Source organism: Stenella coeruleoalba, assembly GCF_951394435.1.
Source record: "Stenella coeruleoalba genome assembly, chromosome: 14".
Lineage (NCBI taxonomy): Eukaryota > Metazoa > Chordata > Mammalia > Artiodactyla > Delphinidae > Stenella > Stenella coeruleoalba.
This window is the reverse complement of record NC_137160.1, coordinates 66,707,370-66,730,392: the sequence shown is the minus strand read 5'-3', so window position 1 is coordinate 66,730,392 and position 23,023 is coordinate 66,707,370. Positions and strand designations below refer to the sequence as shown.

Genomic DNA, 23,023 nt, shown 5'->3' with positions numbered 1-23,023 from the left:
TTTGAGACCTGAAAGATAGACAGGAGAGAGCCAAGGGAAGTGTGGGAGGGAAGTGTGTGTGCTGGAGGTCGGGCTATCCAGACAGAGGAACAACAGGGGCAAAGACTCTGAGGGAATAACAGTAGGTAATAGCATTCTGAGAAATATGAATCAGGCCCTGTATGCCAGCCATATACTTGCATTATCTAATTTAATCTTTGCAAACATTATTATTGTCCCTGTTCTATAGGTGAGGAAACAGGCTCAGGGAGGTGAGGTAACTTTCCAAGGTGGCAAAGTTACCACCACCAAAGTTACCACTTTCCAAGGTGGAAAACCAGTACACCCATCTGGGAAGTGGCAGAGCTGGTGTTTGACCACAGAGCCCTCTGTGACAGCGCAGAGCACAGGTGTGTTCCTGGGACCAAGTCCCCTGGCAGCCTCACCCACTCTGTCTGCAGGTCACACTTGTGCAGGATGCCCTCACAGTCCCTCATCTTGGTGTTGAGCAGGTCCTGCTTGGTGACAGAGAAAAGCAGGCCCTTGGGGTCAAGCAGCCCGACGATGTCATACCACACAGGGCAGCCAACATGGTCACAGCCACACAGGGCCCCAGGCATGTACTTCTGGATCACCTGGGCATGGACAAACACACGAAACTTGGCATCATGCACCTCCCAGAGATACCCAGACCAGGCTGCCATGGCCTGAGCCAACACACACCGTGGTACAAGCACTGTCCCTCTACTAGAGGGTGGCTCTACTGTCCAGTTAAGAAAACTGAGGGGCTTGCAGGAGGAGGTCTTGCTCACAGCAGGTACATGGCCAAGGCAGGTCTCAGCTGCGCCTGCTTGAGGCCTCTGGGCTCCTTAGTTCTGCCCCCAATGTCTCCTGTGTCCCTTTCCATGGAAAGGAGTTGGGCTTAGTGATGAAGAATATGGATTCTGAAGGTCACAGACCTGGTTCAAAAACAGATGCTACTGCTTCCCTCGTGTGCATCCTTGAGCAAGTGATGCCACCTATCTGAGCCCCATTCCCTCTCCTCTGTTAGGGAAAGTCCCCAAGATCACACAGTGCCTGACTCAGAGCTTGTGCTCCACAAATGAAACTAGGACCACTGCTTTACTAAGATGTCGGTGGTGGGACTCTTCTCCCCAACTTCTTGGTGAGCTAAGTTTCTTTCCCACCTAGACAGGATGCTTTAACCAAGACCCTAGGGGTGAGGGCTCAGAGCCACGAGCTAACTCTGGTGTTGAAGAGCCTGGATTTGGAGGACAGACAAGCTTGAGCTCAAATCCCAGCTCCACCTTGGGGCTGTGGGACTTTGGGTGGGCTGCTTAACCATTGCTGGGCTTCAGTGTCCTCATGTGTACAATGGGGACAACAGTACCCATTTCATGGGGTTGTGAGGATTAAATGAGATCATGCAGATAAAGTCTTAACTTACGCTTGGACCTCATAAGCCCCCAGGAAATAGTCATAATTGTTATAGGAGAGGTGCCTGCACACTCATGGTCTTTGCTACCCTCCACTCACGGTCCCGATGATCCAGAGACTGCTTGGGTGGTAAGTCTATAAGAGACTGGGGGCTGTGCAGGTGTTGGCTCACCTCGGGGGGCTGCCAATCAGTATGTGGTCAATGTCCATGGTCTTCCGGAACTCCATGTACTGAAAGGGAGTTGAGTGGTAAGGTCTCACTGGGCTCCCAGCACCCCTGAGGAGGGGCTGGAGGTAGGGGCTGGAGGCAGGGATTGCCCCCACAAAGCCCCTCGCCAAATTTCCAGGGAGGGGATGGGTCTCACCTTGTGGAACATGGCCTCTGATTTCTGCAGGTCGAAATTCTGAGCTGTGAGACGATGGAAAGAAGGCATGGGGTGGGAAAGAGGTTGCCTTGCAGTCATCTTGCCCTGGTCCTGGGCAGTGAGGGGCTATGGAGGGCAGTGGGGGGCTATGGAGGGCACTGGGGGCCTGGGTGGGACCTCCCTTTCCTGTCCCCTCCCCTCTCCTGCACCTGAACATGTGAAGCAAGGTGGTATGGTAGGATCCTGAGAGCCCTGGGTCCTTCTGGAGCAGCTGGGACAAGGGCCCTCTCACTGCCCCCTCACCGTGACCTCCCCCACCTCTGCCCTCACCTCAGAGCCAGCGCAGAAGGAAATAGTCATCTGGGTTGGGCAGGGCAGGCAACACATCCTGGACATTTTCTCAGAACTGGGAAGAGACGTTGATTGAAGAGGTTTTCACACTGAGCCTTTGCCCCAGACTCAGTGATTGTTTTCATCTTGCCTCCTTCTCTTCCAGTGCAGTCTGGCCTACAGTGATGGAGGATGGGTGGGTGGATGGATGGGTAGGTGAATGGGAGGAAGGATACATGGGTGAGTAAATAGAAAGAAGAAAGAATGGATGGATGGATGGGAAAAAAGGAAGGACAAATCAATGAATAGTGGATGGACAGAAGGAGAGATGGGTGTGTGAGTAGACAGACAGGTGGGTGGGAGTAGAAGGATGGATGGAAGAAAAGATAAATGGGTGGATGGGTGGGTAAGTAGATCGGAGTATGAATGTATTCTTAGTTCTTTTCATGTGTTAGCCCACCAAGGCTTCTGTCTTTTTTTCCATCCCATTTTCTACAAAAACATTGTTAGTGATTATGCGTCCTCTTCCCCATTGACCGTGGGGATAACATACTCTGCTCCGTCTCTCAGCTCTTACAGACAGGTCATCTGTCAGGGTCCTGGGGAGGGAAAGGGAACAGAGTCAGAGAGCAGACCATCTTCAGCTCCCACCTAAGGGGAGGTGGGGAGGGGCACGTCAGGTAAAGGTCTCTGGGTCTGGCTCCTGGATGAGAAGTCAGGCTTGATCTGGCACCCACACTATTGCCCGGAAGTGGTGCTGTTCCCTCAACCTCTGCCCTGGACAGGGCTGATGTCACCAGGCACTGGGAGACCTGACCCTGAGTGAGGTGATGACAAAGAGACAATGTCAAGGACATGCTGAATCAAAAGAGTGGGGCAGTGTTCCGGCCACCACCCTCCCTCCTCCTCTCAGCCCTTTTCCCCTGGCTCTCACCTTGGCCAGGGTCTCTGCCTGCTTGGGGCTCAGGTCTCCGACTCGGCCACTCATGGTGCTGGGTGAGGCTGGACGAGTGGAGGCCACTGCAGGCAGAGGCCAAGTCTGGTCTGTGGTCCTGACCAAGCGGAGCCTTTTGCCCCCACTCCTGGGCGTGGCTCCAGGAGCCTCCTTCTTGGCCAGCTGTTGGGTTGCACATTACATAATTGGGATTAAGTGAGGTCCCGTGCTTGGCTCTGGGATAGTTTGGGGTGGGGGAGGCAGATGTACACGGGAGGGCGTGTCAGAGGTCCCCTGCCAGGTGGAAGAGGCTGGGAGGAAAAGAGGCTGGCTTCCCATGGCATGGGAGTCCAGGCTAGGTACCTGTAGAACCCCCCTCAGTGCTCCCCAGGCCTCCAGGGAAGGCAGGATTTCAGGGGGAGTGAGGACTGCTCCCTGCAGGCACCCCTTCTCTCCAACCCTCAGTCTCCCCATCTCACTAAGGAAGAGACCCCGCACCTACGGTTCTGCAAACGTCACCCTCGCCCAGCTGTGATGGCTAGGAGTCAGGGACTTAGTCTAGTAAACAGTTCATTCACTTTGTCGGGGTGGGAGGCTCATGTCTTTTTGCAACAAATGTCCATATTCAAGAGGAGACAGACTGGGGCAGAAAAATGGAACTCGAAAGGTGTCCTTGCTAAAGGTTTTTTTCCCCACAGGGCTGATGCTGCTTTTCCTGTCTTTCAAATTCTATCCTGTGGTGCTGGTCCCTCACCTTCAATACGGGGAAGGGTTGAGTTCCCCCAACCCTGCTGCCCTCCCTTCTCATCGCAGAGGTCATGGGGACACAAGGGTCCTTGTCCAGGACCTCGCATCCCCTGGGTCCTAAGGGAGAGGTGGGGCATGTTGATGCCCTTGGGGCGGTAAGGGTGCTTCTTGGGATTTTAAACATCTGATCAGTGAGGGGCGTCCACCACTTGTGCCAGGTGATGAGGGAAGCCCAGAAGGTTTCCCTGTCCTTTGAGATATATAGGCTGTCAAGGGTCATGCACGTCTAAGGGATTCTCCAGCTGTCAGAAGCTCCGAGAGGGCAGAGGCCACATTGTCAATGACTGTTTATAAGGAAACCAGGAGTGCATCTGCTTGAGATCACAGTACAGCCACATGGCCGCATCTTCCAGGCCTCGAGGGGGTCCACATGGGCTGAAAGTTTCCCCTGGTCTAGCCTCGAACCCAACAGCTGGGCTAACTCAAGCCCCTCTTCCCAGTGCTGTCCCAGGTCCCCTACCCCCAGGGCATTCCTGGTCCTCACCCCTGGGCTGTCTTGGGACCTCTTTACGCTGATGTGGGTTAGCGCTGACACCTCCTTGCTCTGGGCCTTGATAGAATTGGGTCCAGAAGGAGAAGGGGGGCTGTCTTTGCCGATCTCCCTCCATCCAGGGTGCCCGCCACGTGCACTCAGGAGCAGTTAGGTACCTCTCCACACCCCGGTCCCACCTCACTTCACATTCCAGCCTCTTTCTGCAAAGCCTGCAGCTGCCACCTACACCCACTTCCTGCCAGGTGGGCAGCATGCAGAGATTGGGCTCCTCCACTGCCCTCTCATTAGCCCCTAATCCTGCCTGTTTCTCACCAGTCACCTTTCTCGCCCTAATCCCTCTAACGTGAGGGGCCCCAGTTACCTCTGGGGATATCAGAGGCTGGGAAGGCAGGGCCAGGAATAGGAGTTGAGGTCCTCGCAGGAGTTCTGAGCCTTCAGAGATACCCCTAAGTGCTTCTCCTGACCCAGACCACAAACAGACACAGAGCACATACTGTGTGCCCACAGCATCATTATCGTTATCTTCATTATCATCAACATCATCATCATCATCAATAGTGCTATCTAATGGAACTTTCATTTATTTATTTATTTATTTTTGGCTGCATTGGGTCTTCATTGCTGCACAGGGGCTTTCTCTAGTTGTGGTGAGCAGGGGCTACTCTGTTGCGGTGCGTGGGCTTCTCATTGCGGTGGCTTCTCTCGTGGAGCACAGGCTCTAGGCACGCAAGCTTCAGTAGTTGTGGCATGCGGGCTCTAGAGCATAAGCTCAGTAGTTGTAGGGCATGGGCTTAGTTGCTCCGCGGCATGTGGGATCTTCCCAGACCAGGGCTCGAACCCATGTCCCCTGAATTGGCAGGTGAATTCTTAACCACTGCACCACCAGGGAAGCCCCTTTAATGGAACTTTCTGCAGTGATGGAAATGTTCTGTATCTGGGCTGTGTCCTATTGGACATCACTGGTAGCCAGTTGTCACATGTGAAATGTGGTTAGTGAGACTGAGGAACTCAAGTTTTAAATAAATTAAATTTTGATTAATTTTATAATAGATTGCCCCATGTGGCTTGTGGCTACCATATTAGCACAGATCTACTGCATTTATTGGAGGCTTACTACATGCCAGGCTCCACTCTAAGTGCATCACCTTGTGGGATTTCCTTGGTGGTTCAATGCTTAAGACTCCCCACTCCCAATGCAGGGGGCACGGGTTTGATCCCTGGTTGGGGAACTAAGATCCTGCATGCCACACAGCATAGCCAAAAAGAAAAGAAAACAATGGGATTTCCCTGGTGGTCCAGTGGTTAAGACTCTGCACTTCCACTGCAGGGGATGCAGGTTCAATCCCTAGTTGGGGAACTAAGATCCCACATGCCTCATGGTGAGGCCAAAAAAAAAAAAAGCATCACCTCATTTAAACCTCAGAGCCCCCCTGGGATTAGCTATCATTATTAAGCCCATTTTACAGACAAGCAAACTGAGGTAGAGAGAAGTTAAGTATCTTATCCAGAGCTAAGCCCATGCAATTAACCACTCTGCTGTCACACTGGAGGCCATCTCAGCTCTGGGGGCCTCCACCTTAATCAGGGAGAGGACCCAGGCACAGAAGTCACCCCAATAGGATGTAGGTGGCATTGAGCCAGACCTTGAAGAAAAGGAGGATGTCGATTAGTGGAGATTGGGGTAGAGGAAAAGGCATCCCAAGTGGAGGGGACGGCATGGGCCAAGGTGTGGAGGTGGGCAAGTGGAAAGCACAAGGAGGGCAGAGCTGAGGATGTTACAGTAAACAAGATGGATTGGGTCCCTGCCTGCACAGAACTCACAGTCTCCCATTTGTTGAGCATTTCCTCTGTGCTGAGAACATTACATTGGTATCAAACCATTTGGAAACAGGTAGGGGTATCTCCATTTTACAGTCAAAGATATGAAAGATCAGAGAGATAAAGAAACTTTTCTGAAGTCACACAGCCAGGAAATGGGAAGCCAGGATTTGAACCCAAGCCTGTCTGACTCTGGAACCTGTAGTGGAGCCACTGCCCAGATGTGCCTTCCCCCGGAGGGCTTAACACTGTGCCTAGAAGACAGTAAGTGCTCGATAAAAGGTCTAAGATCCATTGTGTGTTAGGAAGCCTGGATCCACCCACCTCCGACTGCAGGGTATTTTGAGGCCAGGACAATTCATTTCCCTCTCTTGAAACAAAGGCCTCGGCAGAGGAGAACCACCCCCGCCCCCACCCACCGTTTCGGTCTTCTCCAAGTCCTAGTTTGTCAGGCTCTCAGGGGACCATGTCTACAACCAGGACACCAGCAAACAACCTCAGGGGGATAGACGGGGCCACCCAGTCCACACCCAGGAACCCCTCCTTTCTGGGGGTTGGTTACTAGGAAATGTGAAATGCCGTCCTACCAGAACCAGCTGGGTGAGTACAGAGGGGGCCCCAGGGGTGAGGGAGCCTCACCATGGGGCAAACGTGGCTGGGACGAGGCAAGTGGGAGTGGGGTTCAGGGCACAGTGAGATGAGGTGGGGTGGCTGACAGGAGAGGGGAATTGCGGGGATGGGAGGCGGGGAGGGGTGCCTTGTCGGAGCCCCAGTGATGATCTCAGCTGCGCCCTGGGACCGTCTGCCTTCCCTCTTTTACCCTTGGGCAGTTTCATCTCCTTTTTAAATTAAAATATGGTATAATTCACATATCATAAGTTCACCATTCTTAAAGTGTACAATTCAGTGATTTTTAGTATATTTACAAAGTTGTGCAACCAACTCCACTGCTTAATTGCAGGACATTTTCATTACCCCCCGAAAACAGCTGTACCCTTTAGCAGTCATTCCCCATTTCCTGCACCCCTGCTCTTGCCTCTGGCAACTACTAAGCTATTTTCCATCTCTATAGATTTTCTTATTCTGGATATTTCATAGAAAGCGAATCACATGCGGTATGTGATCTTTTGTGACTGGCTTCTTTAACTTAGCATCATGTATACAAGGTTCATCCAGGTTGTAGCAGGTACCAGTTATGTCATTCCTTTTTATGGCTGAATAATATTCTTTTGCATAAATATACCACATTTTGTTTACCCATTCATCAGTGGATGGACATTTAGGTTATTTCCACTTTTTTGGCTATTATGAATAATGCTGCTATGAAAAGATTTTGTACAAGTTTTTTTTTTTTTTTTTTTTTTGCGGTACGCGGGCCTCTCACTGTTCCCGTCGCAGAGCACAGGCTCCGGATGTGCAGGCTCAGCAGCCATGGCTCACGGGCCCAGCCGCTCCGCGGCATGTGGGATCTTCCCGGACCAGGGCACGAACCCGTGTCCCCTGCAACGGCAGGCGGACTCTCAACCACTGCGCCACCAGGGAAGCCCTGTACAAGTTTTTGTAAAAACATGTTTTCACTTCTCTTGGGTGTATCTTTAGGAGTGGAATTACTGGCTCATATAGTAACTCTATGTTCAACCTTTTGAGAAACTGGCAAACTGTCTTCCAAAGTGGCTGCATCATTTCATATACTCCCTAACAATGTGTGAGGGCTCCTTTTCTGTTTTCTTATTTTGCTATTATAGCCTTCCTAGTGGGTGTCACGTGGTATCTCATTGTGGTTTTGAACTGCATTTCTCTAATGACTAAAGCTCTTGAGTATCTCTTCATGAGCTTATTGGCCATCTGTATATCTTCTGGGAGAAACATCTATTCAAAATTTTAAAATGTCTTTACCTAATTTTAAATTGGGTTGTCTTTTTATTGTTGACATGTAAGAATTCTCTATATATTCTGGATTTTAATCCCTTATCAGATATATAATTTGAAAATATCTTCTTCCATTCTGTGGGTTGTCTTTTCACTTTCTTCAGTGTCCTGTGACACACAAAAGTTCTAAATTTTGATGAAGGCTGACTTATCTACTTTTTCTTTTATTGCTTATGCTTTTGGTGTCATATCTAAAAAAGCACTGCCAAATCCAAGGTCACGTAGACTTGAAACCTCACACCTGGTCTCAGATTGGCTGAAACAGCACAACTCAGATCAGACTGGGACTTGAACTCAATCACACCTCAGATGGTATTCAAACCCAGCTAAAACTAAGATTGGGACTTGAACCCATGGGCTGGGACTCAAACCCACTTGTCTTTTAACTGAAATCACATGCCTGGTCTTAGGACTTAATGAAGCTCAGGTTCTCTTTGCCTCAGCGCATAAGGAATTCAGTGAGAGGCAACGCGATAGGTAAGAAGTAGGTTAATTGAGAGAGACACATGGAGAAAAAGGAACCCTCCTGCACTGTTGGTAGGAATATAAATTGATACAGCCACTATGGAGAACAGTACGGAGGTTCCTTAAAAAACTAAACATAGAATTACCATATGACCCAGCAATCCCACTACTGGGCATATACCCAGAGAAAACCGTAATTCAAAAAGAGACACACAGGTACTTCCCTGGTGGCACAGTGGTTAAGAATCTGCCTGCCAATGCAAGGGACACGGGTTCGAGCCCTGGTCCGGGAATATCCCACATGCCGTGGAGCAACTAAGCCCGTGAGCCACAACTACTGAGCCCATGTGCCACAACTACTGAAGCCCGTGAGCCTAAAGACCGTGCTCTACAACAAGAAAAGCCACTGCAATGAGAAGCCTGCGCATCACAACGAAGAGTAAACCCCGCTCGCCGCAACTAGAGAAAGCCTGCGTGCAGCAACAAAGACCCAACGCAGCCAAAATAAATAAATAAATTAGAAAAAAAAGAGACACACAGAGTGTGGACCATCTCAGAAGGTGAGACGCCCTGGGAGATACACATTCCATAGACAGAAAGGATTGAAAGTGGCCCCAATATATGCAGTGGTTAGTTTTTATGGTCTGGGAAATTTCATAGGCTAATGAGTGGGAGGATTTTTCCAATGATTTTGGAGAACGGCGGAGATTTCCAGGAATTGGGCCACCACCCACTTTTTGGCCTTGGAACTGTCATGGCGCCTGTGAGCATGTTGTTTGGCGTATGCTAATATTTACAATGAGCACATAATGAGGCTCAAGGTCAACTGGAAGTCGAATCTTCTGCCAGCTTGGGCCTAGTCAGTTCTAACCAGTTTACGTCGTATCCACAATGGCTAAATCATTCTTTTAAAGGTTGTGCCCTGATCCCTTCTTTCCTGTTTCAGATTTACCTCCATGTTTTCTTCTGAGAGTTTTACGTTTTAGCTCTTACATTTAGGTCTTTGGTTTTTTTTAACTTTTTTTAAAAATTGTGGTAAAATACTCCTAACATAAAATTTGACATTTTTAGGGGCTTCCCTGGTGGCGCGGTGGTTGGGAGTACGCCTGCTGATGCAGGGGACACGGGTTCGTGCCCCGGCCCGGGAGAATCTCACATGCCGCGGAGTGGCTGGGCCCGTGAGCCCTGGCCGCTGAGCCTCCGCGTCCGGAGCCTGTGCTCCGCAACGGGAGAGGCCACAACAGTGAGAGGCCCGCGGACCGCAAAAAACAAAAACAAAAAATTGACATTTTTAAAAGTACAGTTCAGTGCCATTAAGTAGATTCACATTGTTGTGCAACCATCACCACCATCCAGCTCCAGAACTTTTTCATCTTCCCAAACGGAAACTCTGTATCCATTAAACAGTAACTTCCCATTTCTCCCTCCCCACAAGCCCCTGGTGTCACCGGCAAAGCCCGTGAACAATTCTCGGGAAATAAAAATAGAATCTGGGTAATAAAATAAAGTCTAACCTTTCTTCTTCTTTTCCTCTGCTCTTACTCTCGTTTCACTCGCTCACAGGGGGCCGCCTGCAGAGGCCGTGCAGCCGGCACTTCAGACCAGAGTTCCTGGTGCAAAATGGCTGCACGGACACCTCAGCTCGGTGGGCCACGTGCAGAAGTGCTGAGAGAACACTCAATTCAAGATGGCGGCAGGGGGCCGTGCGCAGAGATGCTACGCCCAGCACGGCGGTCTGGAGCCGTGAGCAACACGCCTGCGCCAGACCCGTGAAAACCCCGCCCCCTTCCCACTGACGAGAGCCCTATACAGCAGCCCCGCTGAGGGCCTATTGGGGAGGGCCTGATGGAGAGTACTCTAGACCAAGCTCACACCTCTCCATTCTTTGATCAAAGAACGAAGCTTTCCTTTGCTTCACAACCAAACTCGGTCTCAATCTTTTGGCTCAAATGACACCAGGTAGAGGGACCCCTGTTGGGACCCGACTAGAAAGGGCCAGTAACACTGGCAACCACCATCCTACTTTCTGTCTCTATGAATTTGACTACTCTAGGTACTTCTTGTAAGTACAATCATGCAACATTTGTCCATTTGCATGTGGCTTATTTTGATTAGTCCATATCCATTCATTTGTTAATGGATACTTCGGTTGTTTCCATCTTTTAACTATTATGAATAAAACTGTTATGAACATTGGTATACAAATATCTGTTCAAGTCCCTGCTTTCAGTTCTTTTGGGTATATAGCCAAAAGTAGAATTTCTGGATCATAAGGTAATTCTATGTTCAATTTTTTTGTGGAACTATCATATTGTTTTACATAGTGGATGCACCATTTTACACTCCCTGTAGCCATGCACAAGGGTTCCAGTTTCTTCATGTCCTCACCAATGCTTACTATTTTCTGTTGTTTGATAATAGCCCTCCTCAGGGGTGTGAGGTGGTGTCTCATTGTGGGTTTGATTTGATTTCCCTGATAATTAGTAATGTTCAGCATCTTTTCATGTGCTGTTGCCCATTTGTATATCTTCTTTGGAGAAACATCTATTTAAGTCCTTTACCCATTTTTATTGTTTTTTTTTTATTTTTAAATTTATTTTTGGCTGCATTTGGTTTTCATCGCTGCCCGTGGGCTTTCTCTAGTTGCGGTGAGCGGGGGCTGCTCTTCCTTGCGGGCGCATGGGCTTCTTACTGAGGTGGCTTCTCTTGTTGCAGAGCACAAGCTCTAGGCACACGGGCTTCGGTAGTTGTGGCGTGGGCTCTAAGAGTGCAGGCTCAGTAGTTGTGGCGCACGGGCTTAGTTGCTCTGCAGCATGTGGGCTCTTCCCAGACCAGGGCTTGAACCCATGTCCCCTGCATTGGCAGGTGGATTCTTAACCACTGCACCACCAGGGAAGCCCTTTTTTTTTTTTTGGCCACACAGCACAGCACACAGGATCTCAGTTCCCTGACCAGGGATGGAACCTGTGCCCCCTGCAGTGGAAACGTGTAGTCTTAACCACTGGACTGTCAGGGAAGTCCCCTTTACTCATTTTTAAATGAGTTTTTGTTGCTGTTGTTGTTGTTATTATTGACTTGTAGGAGTCCTTTATATATTCTGGATTTTAATCTCATCAGATATACGATTTACAAATATTTTCTCTCATTTTGTGGGTTGCCTTTTCACTCTGTTGATAGGTCCTTTAAATCACAAAAGTCTTAAATTTTGATGAAGTCCAATTCATCTATTGCTTATTTTGTTATTGTTTCTTGTGTTTGGTGTCATTTTCAAGAAATCATTGCCAAATCCATTGTTATGAAGCTTTCCCCTTATGTTTTCTGCCAAGATGCCCTTGTTGCTTACCACAGGAATGGGTTGCTATGTTGATAGGAGCATGGGGGAGGATTATTAAGGAGGCTGCAAAGTGGAGAAGCTTGTACACTGTCCAGGGCTGGAGCTAGCACACCCTTTCTCACAATACCAGGGTGTACCCTAAGGGCATGCAGTGTTCCAAGTTCTTCATGCCAAACTGGTCTCTGATTTCATTGCCATTCTTGGGCAACATGGAGTGCCCAAGACTACTGTGGGGGAGGCTGAGTCTGGGGGTGATTGCAAACAAACTGCCAAGCAGCTGTAATTCCTCTCCCAACATTGAGAAAATAATTCTCTAATAGTTAAAAAATGTATGGTGCTGAAACACCGGCTTGTGTAACTGGGTTTGAATCTTGGCTTCCTCTCAAATGTGCTATGTGAGCTTGAGTCTCAGATTTCTCATCTGTAAATTGGGGCTAATAACATTCCCTTCTTATAAGGTTAATGGGATGGTTAGAAGAGGCCAATAAGGTACATCACCCACCACCTGGCACATGGTAAGCAATCAGTAGTGTTGACTTTTATGGTTATTATTGGGCTGCTCACCCAGCCTGCCTTCAACTCCAGGACAAGAGCACGACTAGGCGAGCCCATCCTTTCTGGTTACTGGACCTGTAAAATGGGGCTATAATTCCCATCTCCTTCAGGGTTGCATGTAAAGGGGCTGTGCAAACTGTGGAATGCTGTGCCATGGAACTCTGGTGAAGCCGTGACTGTCCCACAGTGGTGTCCTCTCCAACCTGGACTCTTGGAAGGTGAGCTGGACTGGGGTGGAAATTTGGGGGGCAGGAGAGCCTTTCCAACTGCATTGAAAAAACCCTTATAGGTCCCTCACCTGCATCCCCCCCCTCTCCCACCACCAGAAGATTGTGGGGCTTTCCATCCCAGAAGATGTGCTGGGACCGGGAGGCCCCGCCTCCGTTCCTCTGGACAGGTGAGGCCTGGGTATTTCCAACCACCTCATTCTGAGTAAGTTTTGATCTGTGGCCTCCTGCCAAGATTCTGCCATTCTTTCCTGACAAACAACACGGCTGTTTTGTATTGTGCCTTATAAAATGGTTTTATTAATAATTATCAAATGTGTACACACAGTTGTTCGCAAAGAAATCGTAAACATCAGAGAGCGCCACCCAAGAGCCCTTCCGGCACCCCTCCGGCCTCAAATACCCCACAGCCACCCTCACCCCATTCCTCAGTCTGGAAGACTCGTCCACACCTGGTCACCCTCCCACATCTCTCAGTTCTCCCTTCAAGGGTCCCTTCCTTGGACAAAGTACATCTGATTCCCCATCAGGCTTCTTTGCTGAGAGCTCCCCTAGAATTTGGCTTCTGCCCCTCCAAGCACATGTGGTGATGACACGTCCACTTGATAATCATTGGAGTCACTTCTGCCTCCCTCAATATAGGTGAGCTTCCTATTAGCGTCAGCCCAGTCTCCCCGAGGTCCCCAGGGCCTGCAGTACCTGGCGCTGGGCAGACACTCAATAACCGTTGATGAATGAATGGATAAACAAAGAAACAAGCTTCAGGTAAACAGCCCCTTTCTGGCTACTTCCTTTTTTTTAAATTTATTATTTTTTAAATTAAAAAAATTCTTTTTGGCCTTGCTGCGCAGCATGCAGGGTCATGTAGGGTCGTGGTTCCCCGACCAGGGATCGAACCCGGGCCCTTGGCAGTGAAAGCATGGTGTCCTAATCACTGGACGGCCAGGGAATTCCCCCCCACACACCTTTTTTTTTCTTAAAGTGTTAAGACACAGGGATGGAGGTTGCTGAAGACATGCTCCCTTTCTATCTCCCAAAGTGCCCCTCCCCCCTTGCCAGGTAGGAGATTCTGCTCTCACCTCTGCAGGTGACTGCTGCCCTGCCGGCTTAACAGAAGTGTGCTCTGCCAGCTCTGGGATTCAGTGTCGCTGGTGCCCACACCTGACCCCCTTATCACAGCCATATTTGTATAAATTCTCTGTGGTCAGAGCCTTGGGAAACCCCTGTGCAGAGGAGTCTTTGCTGCCTGCAAGAAAACCACATGAGGCAGTGCTGATGGTGGGAAGTTGGCTATGAGTGGTTAGAAAGGCAAGGGTCATTGTTCACATCTATGAACCCCTTGTCTTTACGTGGGGGGCATGAAGGTGGGAGTAAGGCACTGTGAGCCCCCATCATGACAACAGCTGGGAGCAGTGAAACCTGGCACAGGGTCCTCCCAGCCCCAGTTGGCCGTGCCCTCCATAGCCTGCCATGGGCAGTGGGAAGATGGCCCTGGGAAGCCAGGACCTCTGGGGGCTCTGGATATCCCTGCATCTGGGAGGCTGCACAGAGGGTGGCTGTGCAGTGCAACTGGGGTGACGGGAAAGCCTGCCACATCTGGGATGCAGGAGAGGACCTTGGACACAGAAATGTCATGTGATTTTTGCCTGACAGCCTCAGGCCATCTCTTTGGTGCTGGTATGCAGTTTTTTTCTTGCCAAACTATTCAAACACTGTTGGGCCAGGAGTGCCTCGTGGCGCTGGCTTATGGCATTTGGTTTTATTTAGTTTGCTTTTTATAGCAGCAGAACCTCTGCTCAGACTCTGTGCTCCATCACTCGTGGTGGATGGAGGGCTGGGGACCCAAGGACCTCACCTGGCTCACCGGAAGATCCCACCTTCCCAAGCCTCATCATGCTCTTGTCTAAAACAGGCTTTGGGAGATCGAGAAACCTCTTATTAACTGGAGAAGATGAGAGCACAGAATCTGAGAGTGGGAAAGGGACCAGAGCTGGGCTTCTTGCTGGTAAAGCACCTGGATAGTGGGGCTTGCGGAGGCTTCCGGTCCCTGGGAAGGGCCTGGGCAGCCAGGATGCTAATGCTTTGCAGCAAGGACCCCTTTTACACGTACGTCTGACCACTCACTCCCGGGGACATCACCTGGGTGGCCAGCACTCCACCCCGTGGGACAGTAGTACAGGTGCAGGGATCCAGAGCCGAGGGCCGAGCCACCCTGGGGTTGGGTCTTCAGAGGTGCTGGGGGCCAGTGGCCTGGCCCAGCCAGAGGGCAGGGAGCAGGATGAAGGGGGCAGGGCAGCAAAGCCTGGGCTCCCAGGCCCAGGCTGAGGGCTTCATTGCCACCTAGAGTCAACCACAGAGGCACAGACATCTCAGCGGCTTCCTCGGCTCACTTCCAGGCATGGGCTGCCCTGCTGGGTGCAGTGCGGCCAGCAGCGGTCCTGACTGTGGGCTGTGGTGTCCAGGAGGGCCAGCCATTGAGAAATGAAGCCTTCACTGGCCAGCTACTGAGTTGCATTTGGGGTGGGGGAGGAGGGGGGTTGGCAGCCAGCCTTCAGCTGTCCCCTTGGTGAGACACAAAGATGGAGGAAAAACCTGATGGTTCTCCAAGAAGCAAGTCAGAGTCCAGGATGAGCACCCTGGGAGGGCAGCTCCACCCTGCACCCCAGTATGTTCATTCCACCTCCCTCCAGCTTTGCTTCGGTCCCAGCCCCCATCAGAGCCGGAAAGAACCCAAGTTGAAGGTGGGCTGGATCACAGCAGGCTGGGGGTGGGGAGACACTGGGAATTCCCCGGAGACTCAGTCACACCCACTCAGCTCTGCGTAAGGCTGAGCGCGGCTCTTCCTCCTGATGGTTGTTCCTGCCGGCTCTCGCTCTCCGTTTCTGATTTTCCCTCCAAATGCAGTAGAACAGCCCTGGAGGGTTGATGCTCTGTCAGAACCGAGACTCTCAGCCCTGCCCGTCCTTCCACCCAGCTGTTTACAGCTGGCCCTGCCCATCCCTGCTGACCCCCTGCATGTGGAGAATGGGGCTTCCCTGCTCTTCAGGCCTGAGGCTGTGCTCCCTGCAGGCCCTGGCGCTCATGCGCATGTCCTCCAACCACGATGCCAGGTGTGGGTGACCCTGGGATGGGGGGGACCTTGTCAGGAGGGACACAAGGGCAGCTTCTGCAGGTAGGACCCTTCCTCAGTGGACACAAGCTTATCCTCAGGGTTCTCATCCTCATTTTCTGCGAACAGGGGATGGGGTGTCCGTCTGACTCCTCAGCGTGGCCTATGCACCAGGGTTCCCCTTCCTGCTCGGCCACAGAGCCAGGTTGGCCCACAAGGAGCTGAGATGGTGATGGCTGAGGTGGGTGGCTCTCTGCAGTCACCTCCAGCACCGCCCTTCCTGGGGGCGGCAGGCAGGGTCAGGGGACAGGGAGGGGTGCTAAGGGGTTGGAGAGCACAGGCACAGGGGCGCCCAGGGTCTTCATTGCAGTGGGGACTGTCTTGTTGCCTCGAGACTCTGAATCTTCTCCTCGGAGGCTTTGTCGGGGAGCAGCACCTCCACAGTGTAGCTGACCTTCCTGGCATGCATCAGGCTGTAGGTGTTGTCAAAGCGCAGGACGTCTGCAAGGACGGAGAAGTAAGCAAGCAAAGCGAGCCTGGCACATCTGCACGCCCAGTGCCCTTGGGAGTGGGCCGCCCAGAACTGTGGGTGGGGCTGGAGGGTCTGCCCCAGCCCATCACTCCCGGATATCTCCTTGGCCGATGCTTCTGCCAACCAAAGGAATAATGGTAACCACCAGCAGCGTGCATCAGCCCCGTCTACGGGCACTGCATCGGTGCTCACAGCTCCCTGAATCCTCAAAGCAATCCCACAGAAGGCACTACCACCCCCATTTTATGGATAAGGAAATGGGCTTAGAGGTTGGTAAGACTTATGATTCCAGAGCAAGGGAGGGGAGGGACTGGGATTCCCTTATCCTGATGTTCCCACCCAGAGGGGAGCCCTGCTTTCGCCAGAAGAGAGGGCTGAGTTCCATCAGCCTCATTCTCATCATGCCTTTTTTAGAGGCGTTTTGTTTGACACCAAGGTCCAACATGAATGCTGGGACGTAGTGACTCATCCAGATTTCTCTGTCTCCACCCTTCTAATTCTCCCTTTGCCACGAAGATGAACTAGATGTGGATGAACTAAAGCATTAGCAGAACTCACTCTCTTCTCCAGGGGAGATCAGCTTTGGGTTTCCCTTCTCCTAGCTCTGTTCCCCACAGAGGTGGGAGGTCAGCAGTGGTCCTGGGCAACGTCGCTTCTGCTAAAGCGGACCAAACTGCATCTGGCCTGGGAGGCCTGGGAATGGGGGAACAAAAACCTGGAAGAGTCATCTCCTCAGGATTCCCAAAGTGGGGTGGTCCACACATGTGGACAGGCTGGGAGCCCTGATGCTGAGCCCATGGCTGTTTTCCAGCTGTCTCTTACTTAGCCTGTTGAGTGCAGTGAGGAGACTTTCCAGGAGCTGAGTCCACGGCTGTGAACCGTGCTCTCCACCATGTGTCTCTGCCCTTGTATCCACACCTGGGGGCCACTCATAAGATCCAACACCTGAAACCAATGTCCCTGGTGCCTGTGGGATCTAGGAGCTAGCACAGACTCCCACACCCTCCCTGAGATCTGGAAATAGGAGCAAACAGAGAGGTCAGACTCGCAAGAGATGTCAGATCATTTCTCCGCCATGAGGAGGAAAATGACTCCAGCGAACCCTATAGATCTTACTGACGCCGGCCTGGAGGCAGGTGAGGCTCCCGTCCTCGGGCACCAGGTGGGTGTTGTAGCGCTGGCTGGGCAGAACCTCCATCATCTCCCCGGCCCGCTGCCGCTCCCCCATCTTGGTCTTCAGGAAAACCCCGAAGCCTATGTCCACCTCGTCCGATGCGAACTGCCACCTGTAGGGGACAGGGCCCCACTGACAACCACCTGCCTGGGCTCTGGGCCCCTCCCAACCATGCCCAGGTGTGGAGTGGCCGCCATCCCTACCTGAGCACACAGCCTGGGAACAGGATCTCGTTCTCCACCTGCAGGGAGGAGCCTCGGCCCACGGTCACCTGGTGCTTGTACTGCACCCTCACCTGGTCGCGCAGGTAGTAGCTCCTGGGCACCTCGCCCCCGTAGTTGATCTGTGGGCGAGGGTGAGTGAGAGGGCACTAGACCATGGCTGTCTCCCCTCCCTCCCCATCCTCTGGGCACCTGTACCTTGGTCAGGCACTTGGGGTTGCCATCGGTGTCAGTCATGTTCCCCCCAAACTCCACAGGCAGCTGGTCAGGGCTGGTGAACTTAGGCAGCTCTTGCTTCCAGCTGTCTGTGGGGGCGAAAGTGGGGTCCCATGTGGGATCGGGGAGGCTCGACTGAGGGCAGTTGGGCCAAGCCCAGGGCTGTCCGGTGCCATATGGCTCCCTCCCCCTATTTCCCACATCCTCCTGGTGCCCCCGGGGACGGACCCCTCCTGGCCCCTCTGCCCTCTGGCAGGTGGACTCATTGGCCTCAACGTTGATGCCATAATGGAGTGGGTCCTCCAGAGCAGTGGGTCTGGAGGAGTGGGTCCCCGAGCCTGGTGCCCTCGGATGCAGGAGCTGTCAGGTCTGCAGAGGGGCAGCCCCCAGCTCAGGCTCTGGGCTGCAGAGGAGGCCAGAGCTGCTCACTCATCTCCAGGAATCACCACCTTCCTGCGCATCTCCTCAGTTATGTACGGCTTGATCAGGTTGAAGGCCACTGGGAACAGCTTGGAAGCTGAGAAAGGCACTGTTTCAGGGTCTCCTGGGGTCTCAGTTCCCTGCCTTGTTGCCTCCACATCCCCTGCCCCCCACTCAGCATATCCCGGGCTGGTTCACTCACCTCTCACAACAATTATATTCCTCAAAATCTCAGGGTAATTTGCCTCGAGTGCTGTGAGAAACTGTGAGGCCAAACTCAGGTCAGTGCACAAGCTACAGGTGCCTAAATGCTGCCCCCTTAAGGCTCCCAAGGCCCCCCAGACACCCAGAACCCACCCAGACAAGAGAAGCCGCTGCTTTCCAGTTTGTTGGGTCCCAGTCACAGACCCTCCTGAAGCCACTAGTGCAAAATTCTTGACAGATTTCAAGGGGGTGACCCCACCTACTGCAGAGTAAGAAAATCCCCCTCAGGACTCTGGAAGGTTCCCCTCCATGTGGTTTAGACAATAGTTCAGCTTCAGAAACAAAAACTTTTAGCATAAGAAAGATTCAAAGTTGTAAGACATACCTTTTTTTTCTTAATTGGGATAGAATTTACATACCATAAAGTTTACCCTTTCAAAGTGTACAATTCAGTAGTTTTCAGTATATGCACAGAGGTGTGCAGCCATCACCGCTGTCTAGTTTCAGAATATTCTCATCACCCCAAAAGGAAGCCTGTACCTGTTAGCAGTCACCACCCCCACCCTTTCCCTCTCCCTGCAGCCCTGGTTAACCACCAGTCTGCTTTCTGTCTCTATGGATTTATCTATTCCGGGTATTTCCTATCAATGGAATCACACCATATGTGGCCTTTTGTGTCTGGCTTCCTCAATTTAGTATGTTTTGATGATTGTTAAACTTTTTTAAAGTTTAGGTTCTCTGCTATTCTGGGTTGAGCAGAAAGAAAAGAAAAGGCAGGCTGGCTGCCCCGGGGGGCCCAGGTCTTGTCAGGGCCTCCCGTCCCTCCTTAGGGCTCTCAGAGCAGACTTGCTTCCAGCCGCCTCCCAGACAAAGCAGCAAATGGGATGGGGGGAGGGGCTCAAGCCAAGGGCAGGGGGTGGGGCCGGTAGGGAGGAGCGGGGAGGGAGTATGAGAGGGAAGGGCATCGACAGGGACCCTGGCAGGTCTGGTGACCATGTCCAGCAGGTCACCTGTTGTTGTGACCTGCTGGACTTGAAATGGTGACATTGGGGTGATGAGTATGATTTAGCACAGCCCCAAGAGATTGTGGGTTTGAAAATATCCCTGCAAACAGCAAGTAAGGAGCTGCAAACCTGTGGGCGGAGCGAGGACCCCCCCATACACACTCCACATCAGCAAGCGAGGGACAGAGGCCCAGGAGGGCGGACACCCTGCCCGCCTTGGTGGGGTTCCCTCACCTCCTGGGCAAACTCCACTCCTGGCTTCCACAGATGCCTCTGGCTCAGCCCCTCAAAATCGAAAACAGCTATGATTTTCTCCACTTTCTTCCCCAGGTGCAAGGGAATGATGGGAAGTGAGACCCCCATGAGGGTCAGTGCCCCCCACACCCCACCAGAGGTGGGGCCGGGCTTGAGCCCAGGGCACTGGCCTGGCTTATCCCGGCTCCGCCTGGCGTGGAGGTTTCACGCCAGGAAGCCAGGTGCAGGGGGATGGGGCCGTCCCAAGGGGCGCCCTTCCCACATCTGTCCATGGGAAGGCAGGTCGCCATGCCTCAGTTTCCTCCTCTGTCCAGTGCGGCTGAAATACCTGTCTTTCTCCATCAAATGAGGCCACAGAGAGCAGCGTGGCCTGGTGCGTGGAGCTGGGCTTTGGGGCAGTGAGCCCCAGTGTGGACCACTTAGCGGGTTACTGGCCTCTGAACCCTGTGTACGCTCAGAGGTGCTGGGAGGAGCCGAGGAGACCAGGGAGGTAGGTTCTGGGTGCCCAGCGCTGGGGGCTGCCTTGGAGGCTGCCAGGCTGTGGCTGCCCCGGGGGCTGGGAGGGCCGCGTGGGACCCTTGCCTCCTTGCTCCGCTGCTCGCACACTCCCTCAGGGACAGCCCACAGCTCTGGGACTTGGCCCTGAGCAGCTCTTGTCTGGAGATGGAGAGGAGGAGGCCCTTGAGGTCCAGGCCTCTGATGATGTGGTACCACATGGGGCTGCCCTCGTTGTTGTGGCCACAGGTGCCGTTGGCGTTGTATAGCCTGACAACCTGGATGCACGAGAGAGAGGGCTGGGGAGGGGGTGTGGGTTTGAGGGAGACCTGGGTTCCGAGGCAGCTGGGGGGCCGGGGATCTCACCTCTGGAGGCTGCCATGCAAGGATGTTGTGCAGATCCTGTTGCTTCCGGAACTTCACCTGCTACAGAGACACGGGAGGAGCCGAAGACCCCCCCGAGCCAAAGGCCTCTGCAGGGACCCAGGGACACTTGGCCAGGCCCCTCTGCCTGCAACCACTGAGGGCCTGCCAGGGCATCTGGGGCTCCACGGGCACAGAACTGGGGATGTGGACAGGAGTGGGACAGAGGAGACGTGGGTCTGACATGGATGAGGAGGGAAAAAAATCTCAGAAAGGAACAGGTGAAGCCAACAGGTGCAGCTGCCTCTCCCTGCATCCTTCCACCTGCTTGCCACCCTCCATTCCCCACATGGTCTCCCAGGGAGTTCTGGGAGTCAGACTTCACCCCCTAGCTTCCAGTCCTCCTTAGTCAAAAACCTAGACTCCGATGGTGGCCTGCAGCCCCACCCCACTGCCACCACCATGGGCCTGCGCCACCCACGCAGCTGCATCTCTCCCCTTTCTCTCTACAACACAACCTCCTGTGCTCCTGGATTGCTCCAGCTTGCCTCCACCTCAGGGCTTTTGCACGGCTGTGCCCTCAGCCTCCGATCATCACCTGCCTGCCTCCTTTCAGGCATTCGTGACACAGCCAAAATGTCACCCTTCAGCAAGGAAGACCTCCCTGACCTCCCTCACTTCCTTCCATCCCACTGTCTTTGTTAAACTTTCCACTCTCAGGAAGCGTCTTGTTTACTTATTTATCTGGTTTCTTTTCTCTCTCTTTCTACCACTGCACTCTCCCCAGTGCCAGCACCAGCTAGACTCACCTTTGGGGCTCAATAAACAGTCATTGCATGAAAGAAAGAAAGAAAAAGAAAGGAAGGAAGGAAGGGAGGGAGAGAGAGAGGGAGGGAGCGAGGAAGGAGGGAAGACAGGAAGAAAGGAAGATCTCAGAAGACTTGGGGTAGGAAACAGGGCCGGTCAGGGAGGCGTTGCCCTCACCTTCCGCAGCATGTCATCGGATTTCTCCAGGTCAAAGCTCCGAGCTGCAACAAGGGGACAGGCTGTTGTTGTAGAATCCTGGGGGCCTGTTCCAGGTGTCTGAAGAAAGAGGCCCCACTCCACCCTCCCACCCGCTTTGCTCAGAGTGTTCCTTTCCTGACATGGGGAACCACAGTGTGGCTTGGGTAAGAGCTGAGGTACCCAGAGCCCCAGGAAGACTTGGGTATAGGCCCCCTGAGTTCCTGGGCTGATGGCAGTGGGTGTGCCCCTGGGCGGGCCTTGGTGATGGTGGTAAGCAGAGAAAGAAGCCACCACCCAGGAGGGAGATAGGAAGAGAAGGTGTCCAGAGAAACAGCACATTGAGTCCCTGTCACACCCACGGCCACTACCAAGGCCTTGGGGACCCCAGCTGTGCCCGCGGCCCTTTTTCTGATGCTCCGAAAAAGTTGTTAAGAGATCAGACCCTGGGACTTCCCTGGTGGCGCAGTCGTTAAGAATCTGCCTACCAATGCAGGGGACACGGGTTCGAGCCCTGGTCAGGGAAGATCCCACATGCCGTGGAACAACTAAGCCCGTGTGCCACAACTACTGAGCCTGTGCTCTAGAGCCTGCGAGCCACAACTACTGAGTCCGCATGCTACAACTACTGAAGCCCGCGCACCTAGAGCCCGTGCTCCGCAACAAGCGAAACCACTGCAATGAGAAGCCTGCGCGCCACAACAAATAGTAGCCCCTGCTCGCCACAACTAGAGAAAGCCCGCACGCAGCAATGAAGACCCAACGCAGCCAAAAATAAATAAATAAATAAATTTATTTAAAAAAATAATAAAAGTGCAAAAAAATCTCAGTGATCATTTTTATATTGATTACATGTTGCAGTGATACCAATTTGGCTCTGTCAGGTTAAATAAAATATATTATTGGGAATTCCCTGGTGGTCCGTTGGTTGGTACTCGGCACTTTCACTGCTATGGCCAGGATTCAATCTCTGGTTGGGGAACTAAGATCCCGCAAGCCGTGCTGCATGGCCAAAAACTAAATAAATAAAATATATGATCAAAATTGATTTTACTTGTTTCTTTTCCCTGTTCTCACGTGGCTACTAGAATATTTGAAATGACACATGTAGCTTGCATTTGTGGTTTGTGTTATGTTTCTATTGGACAGCGCCAGTGTGGACTCTGGCCACCAAGACCCTCAGAGTTGAGAAGCGACCCGGGAGTGCGGAGCTCAGAGGAACCTCAGGGGCCTTGGGGGCTACCTCTTCTGGGGCAGAAGGAGAAATTGAGGCAGGTGTAGGGCTCTCTCCCCCACCTCACCTGGGCTAGCATCCTCTCCTGCGATGGGCTCAGCTCACGCTCTTGCCCGCTCAT

At 52.5% G+C, this 23,023-nt stretch overlaps 2 protein-coding genes across 9 annotated transcripts in view; both read right to left on the bottom strand.

Moving 5' to 3' along the window:
- LOC307197515 (SEC14-like protein 3) overlaps nt 1–10,198 on the bottom strand; it is a 23,920-nt gene extending 13,722 nt beyond the window's left edge. For 3 of the 8 annotated variants that reach the window (XM_079943467.1, XM_079943472.1, XM_079943473.1), the window contains exon 1: nt 1,782–2,101. Coding sequence is in view for 3 of the 8 variants with exons in the window: in XM_079943476.1 (XP_079799602.1) it covers nt 426–683 (258 nt within the window). In the remaining 5 variants the exon portion in view is untranslated. The other 5 variants (XM_079943476.1, XM_079943475.1, XM_079943468.1 and 2 more) reach the window with 3 other exon arrangements.
- LOC307197289 (putative SEC14-like protein 6) lies at nt 1,207–23,023 on the bottom strand (the record flags this gene model as incomplete). Its single annotated transcript, XM_079943050.1, has 15 exons — nt 1,207–1,240; nt 1,589–1,647; nt 1,782–1,907; nt 3,046–3,228; nt 16,171–16,283; nt 17,431–17,600; nt 17,692–17,831; nt 17,908–18,010; nt 18,355–18,442; nt 18,548–18,608; nt 19,788–19,903; nt 20,413–20,581; nt 20,670–20,729; nt 21,651–21,749; nt 22,970–23,023. 15 exons carry the CDS (start codon nt 23,021–23,023, stop codon nt 1,207–1,209), a joined length of 1,575 nt encoding a protein of 524 aa, XP_079799176.1.